The 13,755-nt window shown below is 40.8% G+C and overlaps 1 protein-coding gene across 3 annotated transcripts in view; it reads right to left on the reverse strand.

Moving 5' to 3' along the window:
* Nucleotides 1–508: 508 nt before the first annotated feature.
* PPP2R5C (protein phosphatase 2 regulatory subunit B'gamma) overlaps nt 509–13,755 on the reverse strand; it is a 488,552-nt gene continuing 475,305 nt past the window's right edge. For 2 of the 3 annotated variants that reach the window (XM_053697445.1, XM_053697446.1), the window contains one exon: nt 509–3,169. In XM_053697445.1, coding sequence (XP_053553420.1) covers nt 3,038–3,169 — 132 coding nt within the window. In that variant the 3' untranslated portion in view covers nt 509–3,037. The remainder of the gene's footprint in view (nt 3,170–13,755) is intronic. The other variant, XM_053697447.1, reaches the window with a different exon arrangement.

Here is a 13,755-nt window from a genome sequence, read left to right on the forward strand (position 1 = left end):
AATCAGGCTTCAAAATGCTGAGAAACGTAGAAATCTTAGCACAAACTTACTTCATCACCTCCATAGGAAAAAAAGGCAAGAGGAGGCAAAGTTTGTAAAACTGAATTGTGGGTATGGTGAGAGGTGTATTTATAGGCATTTTGAGGTTTAGGAAACTTTGCCCCTCCTGGTAGGATTGTATATCCCATACGTCACTAGCTCATGGACTCTTGCCGATTACATGAAAGAAATATTAATTGGGATGAGCAGCTTAAAACCAGTGTGTTGAATGCCAAGTTTACATTCATAAAGGTTTTACCATAAAGGTTTTAGTTTGACTGCTGCTTGCATAGAGTCAGGCCTGAGTTGTTATTTTTCAATATTGGCCACATCATTTTTGAGAAGACCACATAAAGATGTTTGAACCATTTAAAAAACAAACAAACAAGTATGTGTCCTGAATATCCGTGATTCCTTCTCAGTGGTAATAGCATTCAGAAGATGATTGACAGTTGCCGCACCGAGCAAATAAAATGTACTTTTCTTTATTAAGTCCATATAATACACGATATCAGAATTTTAAAACTAAGTAAAAGCACATTAAATGGCAAGTGCTTGTAGCGGTTCTCTATACAGAAAGCCTTAACAAAAGAAAATGGAGTTACAATATGGCAAAAAAATGTACAGTTTAACTTAATTAAATAGAGCTATTTATGCTGTGTGTATACATATATATATATTAAAAAAAGGCAAACTGTTTTGCCTATTTGCTTTCTAACATTGGTAATTTGTACACAGGACCATTTTGTACAAAATATGAAGTCTAAAGTTTTATTACTTATTACCATAAAACAAGGTACAATGTATGTACAATATTAAAATGAAGCCATACTAAAGCCACACTAAAAGACACTCGTCAGATTACTGTTGACATTCCTCATGTACAGGTAAAGTTCAGGAAAATGTGAAGGTGTCAAACACGAACTTTATTAAGAAAAACAATCACCAAACTTTTCCAATATATTTTGTTGTGTCATACACTTTTATTTAGGATGGATAAAATGTTAAAAATGAACAGATAATCAATTTAAATGTATGGGATACTTAGAAGTTTTACCAAGGTTTACAATCAAAGAACATTTTTCTACAGGAAAAATGTACTAAACAGAAACACCATGGCATTTCCTCATTTGGTGAATGTTTATCTTCAATAAAGAACAAAACAAAAAAAAAATCTAGACAGAGATGTTCTTATATGCGAAGCATTACACATTCAACCAAACATTGATATACAAGTTTATGTTGGGTAAAATAAGGATTAAATCTTTAGAGTATCTTGTCCAAATAAATGAATGACCAAACCCCCATAAAAAATAAAAAACAAAACAATGTCAGCAAAAGATGGAAGTTCAAACAATGGTATACCAAATATACATAAATTAAACGAGCACCCAGTGTCCATTAAAAGTAATGGTATCTCTACCCCTATATTTTATTACTGATAAAGCATGAATTTTCAAGTTTAGCAGGATGTTTCTTTTTTTTCACACAGGGAATTTTGAATGTTTTAATTTCTTTCTTCACTACTGAACTATTTCCCACCTTCGCTTGATTTCACTAAGAAACCCTTAACATTTCGTGCAAGTAGCAACAATGCTATATTAATTTACATATTCTTTTTTTTTTAATAACCTAAGCACAAAAAACAAGAAGCAACTTTGTGATGTTAAAATCAAACATATCTTTAGTAGTTGAGTTCATTATACTTTTACTGAGTGTGACAAAAAAAAATTAAAAAAACAAAAATACATCTATGTTTTTTCAGAATAGCTGGAATACTTGCCACCCTGAGATAAATAAAGATGACAGCACTATTGTTCAGTCTTTTTTTTGCTACCTTCAGAAAACAAAAAAATGACTGAACATGCATTTAACCTTATTGAAAATATAGCAGCATCTGAATTTAAACAGCAACAAGGACATATTTACATTATAACTGCAAGGTCTGCTTATAAGTGTGCTTTTTAAAATAGAAATATAGAAAATATGAATGTATTCCAACTATCATGGCTGCCATCAACTTAAGTGTTTTTGTCCATATTCATTGCTAAATGTTTATATAAAAATTCAAAACAAAGCAGTCTTATCCCAAAAATATACACATTTGTAAGAACAGCTTACACTGTATGCCTTTCTTATGACATCATGCAACAGCTATTTAAAGAATATCATCCCTAATTTAACTGTGATGTTTTTTTGAGCCTAAACAAATGCCAAAAGCTCCAAAAGCCCAGGGAAAAGGTCAGCAGTGAAACAGTATTTTATTTCAAAAACATAATTTTTGAACACTTTTTGCTGAATTATAGTTCAACAAGATACCTTGGGGCAATAAACCATGTGTTAGTGCACTTCTAGAATAATGGAAATGTAATACTTAAGTAATTATGACGGACGAAAATATGGCTTTCAATATACACAGAAGGACTTAAAAATGGGCTCATTTGAAGCAAATACTTTACAGAACGGTGTAAAACAAAACCTATATGGGATTGTCAGAAAAGTCTCTCCAAGAAATCTATATAGCACATGCAAGTAAAGCGCTTGTTCCCCCTAATCCGAGTATACCATACGATTAGTTTGAGAGGAGGCCAAATAACCATTAGTACTTTTGACTAATGGCATGGTCTCTTGAAAGCACCAATCAATAATGTGCATGGCTGTTAGATGGCTGGAAATTACAGCCGTGCCTCTCCTTATGCAGCGGTAGATTTCATGAAGTAGATCAAATTGGTGTTCCTGTTTGCAACAGCCAGCAATGTGGCTATTTAATACAACTCAACCAAAAGTTCTGCATACAGAATCGGGTATTTTACCATTGTTTGAACTACTAATCTTGAGCTGCATACTGTAATTAGTTATTGCCTACAGAACTGGGTAGAAGAAAGCTTTGACTGCATTTAACAGGTTGGTATGGCACAAAAAAATGTAATTGTTTTCTACTGTGTAACTGTTTTTCCGGAAAAAAAAATCCACAAAATAAGATTTAAATTGTCTTAGTCTAATGCCCATCATGTGTTATTAATTCGTCAGCTCTGCAATGGGTTTCCAAGGCTTTCATGGTATAGATGTCCTGAGGCAATTCTGACTTGCGTCGAACAAGAGGTCGTTCCTTTTTTAGATCTTTTAGAGCCTGAAAAACAGAGAAAATTAAGTAAAATAGATAACAGAATTTTTATATCAGAACTATCAAGTCTGGAACATATATAAAAAGGGACATTTTAAATTTTTAGATTGTAATATTAAGAGTTTTATTATGAATATGTTAATTCCACTTTAACCCCTTAACGAGCCGAAGGACATGCAGGGTAACGTCCTCAAAAAAAAAGGCAGTTAACGCCTTGAGAACGTAACCCTGCACGTCCTCGGTGTGGAAAGCCAGCTGGAAGCGATCCTGCTCGCTTCCAGCTGCTTTCCGGTTATTGCATGTGATGCCTCGATATGGAGGCATCCTGCAATAACCTTTTGAAGCCATCCGATGCAGAGAGAGCCACTCTGTGGCCCTCTCTGCACCGGAGATCGGTGGCTTCCTTCAATTGGTGGGTGGGACAGTACCGGGAGGGGCGGTGGCGGCCATCGATGGCCCTGGAGATGTGGAGGGGGGGCGGGATCGTGGGCGGGGGATGCCCGGGGCGGGCGCGTGCACGGGAGGGAGCGGGTGGGAAGCCGCTACACTACAGAAAAAGGTTTAAAATAAATCGGTTAAAAAAGTGAAAAAACAAAAACGATAAACGATCAATGAGGTGGTGGGGGTTTGTGGTGTGGTGGTGGTGGTTGGTGGGGGGGGGGGGGTATTGGGGAAGCTACACTACAGAAAAAAAAAAAACCTAAGAAAAAAAAGCCCTTTTTTGTGCAAGCTGGGTACTGGGCAGACAGCTGCCAGTACCCAAGATGGCCCCCAATAAGGCAGATGGGGAAGGTTACAGAGTTGTTTTTGGGGGATCAGGGAGGTTGGAGGCTAAGGGGGGTCCTACACAGCAGAAGAATTTTTTTTTTTTTAAAAACCTGAACCCCCCAAAAAGCTTTTATTTTAGTACTGGCAGACTTTCTGCCAGTACTTAAGATGGGCGGGGACAATTGTGGGTTGGGGGAGGGAGCTGTTTGGGAGGGATCAGGGGGTCTGATGTGTCAGGTGGAAGGCTGATCTCTACACTAAAGCTAAAATTAACCCTGCAAGCTCCCTACAAAACTTCCTAATTAACCCCTTCACTGCTAGCCATAATACACGTGTGATGCGCAGCAGCATTTTGCGGCCTTTCTAATTACCAGAAAGCAACGCCAAAGTTCATATATATCTGCTATTCTGAACAAAGGGGATCCCAGAGAAGCATTACAACCATTTGTGCCATAATTGCACAAGCTGCTTGTAATAATTTCAGTGAGAAACCTAAAATTGTGAAAAATTTAACGTTTTTTTTTTATTTGATTGCATTATGGCGGTGAAATGGTGCATGAAATATACCAAAATGGGCCCTAGATCAATACTTTGGGTTGTCTACTACACTACACTAAAGCTAAAATTAACTATACAAGCTCCCTAATTAACCCTGCACTGCTGGGCATAATACACGTGTGGTGCGCAGCGGCATTTAGAGGCCTTCTTAATTACCAAAAAGCAATGCCAAAGCCATATATGTCTGCTATTTCTGAACAAAGGGGATCCCAAAGAAGCATTTACAACCATTTGTGCCTTAATTGCACAAGGCTGGTTTGTAAATAATTTCAGTGAAGAAACCGAAAGTTTGTGAAAAAATTTGAAAAAGTGAACGATTTTTGTATTTGATCACATTTGGCGGTGAAATGGTGGCATGAAATATACCAAAAATTGGCCTAGATCAATACTTTGGGATGTCTTCTAAAAAAAATATATACATGTCAATGGATATTCAGAGATTCCTGAAAGATATTAGTGTTCTAATGTAACTAGCACTAATTTTGAAAAAAAGTAGTTTGGAAATAGCAAAATGCTACTTGTATTTATGGCCCTATAACTTACAAAAAAAGCAAAGAACATGTAAACATTGGGTATTTCTAAACTCAGGACAAAATTTAGAAACTATTTAGCATGGGTGTTTTTTGGTGGTTGTAGATGTGTAACAGATTTTGGGGGTCAAAGTTAAAAAAAGTGTGTTTTTTTCCATTTTTTCCTCATATTTTATAATTTTTTTTATAGTAAATTATAAGATAATGATGAAAATATATGTAATTTTTAGAAAGTTAATTTAATGGCGAGAAAAACGGTATATATATGTGTGGGTACAGTAAATAGTAAGAGAAAATTACAGCTAAACACAAAACACCGCAAAAATGTAAAAATAGCCTTGGTCCCAAACGGACAGAAAATGGAAAAGTGCTGTGGTCATTAAGGGGTTAAAGTAATGGGCACACAATTTCTAACCTATTGTTTTGCTTGAATCTATCTTTTCTGCTGAGGACAGTTAGCAACAGATTTAAACAGGCAATAAAAGAAAAAAAAAAAAAAAACAGTGGGTCAACTCTGCATGGAAAACTTATTAGTTTCTTTAACAACCCTATCTTCCACAAAGCCTTGCTGGCACACCACTATGCAATTTAAAATAGTTCTAAATACTGTTTCTCTGGCTAATATTTGCTGTCAATATAACTATAAACACAGGTAACAGTTTCAGATTATATTAACAGGTTTATGTGTAGTAAAACAACTTCGCTTTTTACTTCTATTTTGCACCGTTTTTTCCTGTAATTTTAAGTTTGAAAAAACGAAATTTATTGCTTACCTGATAAATTTCTTTCTTGACATGGTGAGTCCCACGGATCATCTCTAATTACTATTCGGATTATCACTCCTGCCCCAGCAGGAGGCGATGCAAAGAGCACCATAGCAAAGCTGTTAAATATCACCTCCCTTCCTTCCAACCCCAGTCATTCGACCAAAGTAAAAGATAGAAACGAAGTAACAAGGTGCAGAGAGCCTGAGGTTTATAACACAAAACACTGGTCTAAATAAACAGGGCGGGCCGTGGACTCACTGTGTCAAGAAAGAAAGAAATTTATCAGGTGAGGTCCACGGATCATCTCTAATAACTATTGGGAATCAATACCCAAGCTAGAGGGACCACAGATAGGGGAGGGAGGGACAAGACCAGGGGAACCAAAATGGAAGCCCACTGCTTGAAGAACCTTTCTCCCAAAAGAAGCCTCAGACGAGGGTAAACGTGTCAATTAATAGAATTTTGAAAAAGTTCTGTTCCACAGAAGCTTCATATTTGAATGGTCCAGAAGAGGAAACAGCCCTTGTAGAATGAGTCGTGACTCTCTCAAGAGGCTGCTATCCAGCGGTTTCATAGGCCAAGCGAATTATACTCTTCAGCCACAAAGAAAGAGAAGTAGCCGTAGCTTTCTGACCCTTACGTTTCCCAGAGAAAACAATAGAGACAAAGACTGGCAAAAATCCTTAGTTGCCTGTAGATAGTATTTCAACGCACGCACCACATCTAGGTTGTGCAGCAGACGCTCCTTATGAGAAGAAGGGTTAGGACACAGAGAAGGAACAACAATCTCTTGATTAATGTTCCTATCCGAAACCACCTTAGGAAGGAACCTCAACTTAGTACTCAGAACTACCTTATCAGAATGAAAAATAAGATAAGGGGATTCACGCTGCAGCGCAGAGAGTTCCGAGACTCTAGGAGCAGAAGAAATAGCAACAAGAAACAAAACCTTCCAAGACTTAATATCCAAGGAATGCATAGGCTCAAACGGAGCCTGTTGAAGAACTTTAAGAACAAGGTTAAGACTCCATGGAGGAGTAACAGGTTTAAACACAGGCCTGATTCTGACCAAGGCCTGACAAAAAGATTGCACGTCAGGTACATCCGCCAGATGTTTATGTAACAAAATAGACAAGGCAGATATTTGACCTTCAAAGTACTCGCAGATAAACCCTTCTCCAGACCCTCCTGGAGAAAGGACAAAATCCTAGGAATCCGAACTCTACTCCAAGAGTAGCCTTTGGATTCCGACCATGTAGATATTTACACCATATCTTATGGTAAATCTTTCTCGTCACAGGTTTATCATGGTCTCAATAATCGACTCAGAAAAACCACGCTTAGATAAATTAAGCAATTCAATTTCCAAGCAGGTCAGCTTCAGAGAATAAGATTTGGATGAAGAAATGGCCCTTGAAGTAGAAGGTCTTTCCGTAGTGGTAGACTCCAAGGTGGGAGAGATGACATCTCCACTAGGCCTGCATACCATATCCTGCGAGGGCCACGCCCGGTGTGCAATGAGGATCACCGACGCCTACTCCTGTTTGATTCGAGCAATAACCGAGGAAGGAGAGCGAAACGGAGGAAATAAGGTATGCTAGACGGAAATTCCAAGGAACCGCCAGAACATCTATCAGTACAGCCTGAGGATCCCTTGACCCTTGACCCGTACCTCGGAAGCTTGGCATTATGTTGAGATGCCATGAGATCCAGCTCCGGCTGTGCCCACTTGAGAACAAAGTGGCAAACACTCCGGATGAAGTTCCCACACCCCCAGGTGAAAAGTCGGCTCAGAAATCCGCTTCCCAATTGTCCACTCCTGGAATGTGGATCACATATTAGACAGCAGTCTATCTTGGCCACCTCTGAAATGGCCAAGGAACTCAGAGTTCCTCCCTGATGGTTGATGTAAGCCACTGAGGTTATGTTGTCCGACTGAAACCTGATAAACCGGTCTGAAGCCAACTGAGACCAGGCGAGCATTGAAGATTGCCCTTAACTCTAGAACGTTTATGGGGAGAACAGACTCCCCCCGAGTCCATGTCCCCTGAGCCTTTAGAGAGCCCCAAACTGCTCCCCAACCCAGCAGGCTTGCGTCCGTTGTCACCATCACCCAGATAGGTCTGTGAAAGAATGTCCCCTGGGAGAGATGCTCCTGAGACAACCACTAAGGAAAAGAATCTCTTGTCGCCTGATCCAGCTGTAATCGCGAGGACAGATCCGCATAATCCCCGTTCCACTGTCTGAGCATGCATAACTGCAGAGGTCTGAGGTGGAAACGGGCACATGGAATGAAGTCCATGGCAGCTACCATCAGACTGATCACCTCCATACATTGAGCCACTGAAGGCAGTGGAGAGGATTGAAGGGCCACATAAGAGTCGAAGATCTTTGATTTTCTCACATCCGTCAGAAAAATTTTCATTTATAGAGAATCTATTATTGTTCCCAAGAACACCACCCTTGTAGCTGGAATTAAGGAACTCTTTCACAAATTCACCTTACAACCGTGAGAACGCAGGAAGGATAACAACATCTCCGTGTGGGAGTTCACTTGTTGAAAGGATGGAGCTTGAACTAAGGGAAGAATGGAACTCTGAGAAACTTGTTTAGGCTTTTGAGGTCTAAAAAGGTTCCTTCTTTTTTGGGAACCACGAACAGATTGGAGTAAAAACCCAGTCCCTGTTCCTGCGGGGGAACAGGAACGATCACTCCCATGTTGGAGAGGTCTCGGACACAGTGTAAGAATGCCTCTCTTTTTATCTGGTCTACAGATAATCTTGAAAGCAGGAACCTGCCCCTAGGAGGAAAGGTTTTGCACTCTAGTTTGTATCCCTGGGACAAAATGCCCACCGCCCAGGGATCCTGAACATCCCGAACCAAGGCCTGAGCGAAGAAGGAAAGTCTGCCCCCCCCCACAAGATCCGGTCCCAGATTGGGGGCAGACCCTTCATGCAGACTGAGTCAGCAATGGGCTTCTTAGCTTGATTCCCCTTGTTCCAAGATTGGTTGGTCCTCCAGGAAGGCTTGGATTGATCTTGCTTGGCAGAGGGAGAGGAAGGTTTACCCTTGAAGTTTCAAAAGGAATGAAAATGACACTGACGTCCCTTTTGTTTATTACACTTAGCCTGAGGGAGGAAATTACCCTTTACCCCGTTATATCGGAAATCATTTCAGCTAAGCCCGGCCCAAACAAGGTTTTACCCTTGTAGGGGATCCCCAAAAGCTTAGACTTAGAAGAAACATCCGCAGACCAGTATTTCAACCATAAGGCTCTGCGAGCCAGTACGGAAAAAACAGAAATCTTGGCTCCCAGCTTAACAACCTTTAAGGAAGCATCCGTAATAAAATAATTTATTTATAAAATATTTTACCAGGAAGGATACATTTATATTTCTCTCGTTATCAAGTATGTCCTGGGATCACAAAACATTGCAATTGATACAATAGGGTACAATAAAATACAAAAACAATAATAATACACAATATATGCAAAAACTTAACATAGAACAGGTAGGAAATAACAAAATGTATGCTTACCTGATAAATTTCTTTCTTTTGCGATGTACTGAGTCCACGGATTCATCCTAACTTGTGTGATATTGTCCTTCCTGACAGGAAGTAGCAAAGAGAGCACCACAGCAGAGCTGTCTATATAGCTCCCCCCTTAACTCCACCCCCCAGTCATTCGACCGAAGGCCAAGGAAGAAAAGGAGAAACTATAAGGTGCAGAGGTGACTGAAGATTACAAAAAAAATACTATCTGTCTTAAATAGACAGGGCGGGCCGTGGACTCGGTACATCGCAAAAGAAAGAAATTTATCAGGTAAGCATAAATTTTGTTTTCTTTTGCATGATGTACCGAGTCCACGGATTTATCCTAACTTGTGGGATACCAATACCAAAGCTTTAGGACACGGATGAAGGGAGGGACAAGACAGGAACCTAAACGGAAGGCACCACTGCTAGCAAACCTCTCTCCACAAAAATAGCCTCATGAAGAAGCAAAAGTATCAAATTTATAAAATTTTGAAAAGGTATGAAGCGACGACCAAGTCGCAGCCTTACAAATCTGTTTAACAGAAGCATAATTTTTAAAAGCCCATGTGGAAGCTACCGCTCTAGTAGAATGAGCTGTAATCCTTTCAGGAGGCTGCTGTCCAGCAGTCTCATAAGCCAAACGGATGATGCTTTTCAGCCAAAAGGAAAGAGAAGTCGTCGTAGCCTTTTGACCCCTACGCTTTCCAGAATAGACAACAAACAAAGCAGATGTTTGACGAAAATCTTTGGTTGCCTGCAAATAAAATTTCAAAGCCACGAACCACGTCCAAAGTTTGTGCAACAGACATTCCTTCTTACAAGAAGGATTAGGACAACGAGAAGGAACAACAATTTCTTGATTGATATTCCTGTTAGTAACAACCTTAGGTAGGAACCCAGGCTTGGTACACAAAACCACCTTATCAGCATGTAACACAAGATAAGGAGAGTCACATTGTAATGCAGATAGTTCAGAAACTCTTCGAGCTGATTAGGAACAAAACTTTCCAAGATAAAAGCTTAATATCTATGGAATGCATGGGTTCAAACGGAAACCCCTGAAGAACTCTAAGAACTAAATTTAGACTCCATGCCGGAGCAATAGGTTTAAACACAGGCTTAATTCTAACTAAAGCCTGACAAAAAGCCAGAACGTCTGGAACATCTGCCAGGCGCTTGTGCAACAAAATAGATAGAGCAGATATCTGTCCCTTTAGGGAACTAGCTGATAATCCTTTCTCAAATCCCTCTTGGAGAAAAGACACATTCCTAGGAATCCTGATTTTACTCCAGGAGAAGCCTTTGGATTCGCACCAATAAAGATATTTACGCCATATCTTATGATACATTTTCCTGGTAACAGGCTTTCGAGCCTGAATCAAGGTATTTATGACTGACTCAGAGAAACCCTGCTTTGATAGAATCAAGCGTTCAATCTCCAAGCAGTCAGTTGCAGAGAAATTAGATTTGGATGCTTGAATGGACCTTGAATTAGAAGGTCCTGTCTCAATGGCAGAGACCATGGTGGAAGGGATGACATGTCCACCAGGTCTGCCTACCAAGTCCTGCGTGGGCACGCAGGCGCTATAAAAATCACTGATGCTCTCTTCTGTTTGATTCTGGCAATCAGACGTGGAAGGAGAGGGAAAGGTGGAAACACATAAGCCAGGTTGAACGACCAGGGTACTGCTAGAGCATCTATCAGTACAGCCTGAGGATCCCTTGACCTGGAGCCGTAACGAGGAAGTTTGGTGTTCTGAATAGACGCCATCAGATCCAACTCTGGTGTGCCCCATAGCCGAACCAGCTGAGCAAACACCTCCGGATGGAGTTCCCACTCCCCTGGATGAAAAGTCTGACGACTTAGAAAATCTGCCTCCCAGTTCTTTACACCTGGGATATAGAAAAGGAGGATCAAGCTGCTTTCTTTTTGTATTGAGGCAAGCTAAATAATGTGCTGGTACTGGATCAGAGGTTATAGGAGGTGGGAATAGACGGAGAGAGCATTCTGCTCAGGTAGGGTGGGAGCTTCCAAGAAAGGCTCTTAAACACAAGGCAGGAAAGATAATTGGCCAACTTAAGGGCCTTGATCATGTTCTGGATCTCCTCCAGGGGAGTGTCCGTCTGAATAGAATCAGACAACGCATCAAACCAGTATGCCGCCGTACTAGTAACGGTAGCAATACACACCGCAGGTTGCCATTGAAAACCCTGGTGAACATACATTTTTTTGAGCAACCCCTCCAACTTCTTATCCATAGGATCCTTAAAAGAACAACTATCCTCTATGGGAATAGTGGTTCTCTTAGGCAAAGTGGAAATTGCCCCTTCCACCTTGGGAAATGTCTGCCAAGACTCCTTGATAGAGTCAGCAATAGGGAACATCTTCTAAAAATAGGGGATGGGGAAAAGGGATACCAGGTTTCTTCCATTCCCTCGCAATAATTTCTGTAGCCCGATCAGGTACAGGAAAAACCTCCACCATGGAAGGTACATCAAAATACTTGTTTAGCTTCCAAGACTTATTAGGATTGACTACGACCGTAGTGTCTGAGTTGTCCAAGGTAGCCAAAAACATAATTTATGCTTACTTGATAAATTTATTTCTCTTGTAGTGTATCCAGTCCACGGATCATCCATTACTTATGGGATATTCTCCTTCCCAACAGGAAGTTGCAAGAGGATCACCCACAGCAGAGCTGCTATATAGCTCCTCCCCTAACTGTCATATCCAGTCATTCCACCGAAAACAAACAGAGAAAGGAGAAACAATAGGGTGTAGTGGTGACTGTAGTTTAATTAAAATTAGACCTGCCTTAAAAGGACAGGGGCGGGGGCCGTGGACTGGATACACTACAAGGAGAAATAAATTTATCAGGTAAGCATAAATTATGTTTTCTCTTGTTAAGTGTATCCAGTCCACGGATCATCATTACTTATGAGATACCAATACCAAGCTAAAGTACACGGATGATGGGAGGGACAAGGCAGGATTAAGCGGAAGGAACCACTGCCTGAAGAACCTTTCTCCCAAAAACAGCCTCCGAAGAAGCAAAAGTATCAAATTTGTAAAATTTGGAAAGAGTGTGAAGCGAAGACCAAGTCGCGGCCTTGCAAATCTGTTCAACAGAGGCCTCATTTTTAAAGGCCCAGGTGGAAGCCACAGCTCTAGTGGAATGAGCTGTAATTCTTTCAGGGGGCTGCTGTCCAGCAGTCTCATAGGCTAGGCGTATTATGCTCCGAAGCCAAAGGAAAGAGAGGTTGCCGAAGCTTTTTGACCTCTCCTCTGTCCAGAGTAAACGACAAACAGGGTAGATGTTTGACGAAAATCTTTAGTAGCTTGTAAGTAAAACTTCAAGGCACGGACTACGTCCAGATTATGTAAAAGACGTTCCATCTTTGAAGAAGGATTAGGACACAATGATGGAACAACAATCTCTTGATTGATATTCTTGTTAGAAACCACCTTAGGTAAAAACCCAGGTTTGGTACGCAGGACTACCTTATCTGCATGAAAAATCAGATAAGGAGAATCACATTGTAAGGCAGATAGCTCAGAGACTCTCCGAGCCGAGGAAATAGCCATCAAAAACAGAACTTTCCAAGATAAAAGTTTAATATCAATGGAATGAAGGGGTTCAAACTGAACTCCTTGAAGAACTTTAAGAACCAAGTTTAAGCTCCACGGGGGAGCAACAGGTTTAAACACAGGCTTAATTCTAACCAAAGCCTGGCAAAATGCCTGGAAGTCTGGAACATCTGCCAGACGCTTGTGCAAAAGAATAGACAGAGCAGAAATCTGTCCCTTTAAGGAACTAGCTGATAATCCTTTGTCCAAGCCCTCTTGGAGAAAGACAATATTCTAGGAATCCTAACCTTACTCCATGAGTAATTCTTGGATTCACACCAATAAAGATATTTACTCCATATCTTGTGGTAGATTTTCCTGGTGACAGGCTTTCGTGCCTGTATTAAAGTATCAATGACTGACTAGGAGAAGCCACGCTTTGATAGAATCAAGCGTTCAATCTCCATGCAGTCAGTCTCAGAGAAATTAGATTTGGATGATTGAAAGGACCTTGTATCAGAAGGTCCTGTCTTAGAGGCAGAGTCCATGGTGGAAAGGATGACATGTCCACTAGGTCTGCATACCAAGTCCTGCGTGGCCACACAGGTGCTATCAGAATCACCAATGCTCTCTCCTGTTTGATTTTGGCAATCAGTCGAGGGAGCAGAGGAAACATTGGAAACACATAAGCCAGGTTGAAGAACCAAGGCGCTGCTAGAGCATCTATCAGCGTCGCTTCTGGGACCCTGGACCTGGATCCGTAACAAGGAAGCTTGGCGTACTGGCGAGACGCCATGAGATCCAACTCTGGTTTGCCCCGACGATGAATCAACTGAGCAAACACCTCCGGATGGAGTTCCC

Source organism: Bombina bombina, chromosome 1, assembly GCF_027579735.1.
Source record: "Bombina bombina isolate aBomBom1 chromosome 1, aBomBom1.pri, whole genome shotgun sequence".
NCBI lineage: Eukaryota > Metazoa > Chordata > Amphibia > Anura > Bombinatoridae > Bombina > Bombina bombina.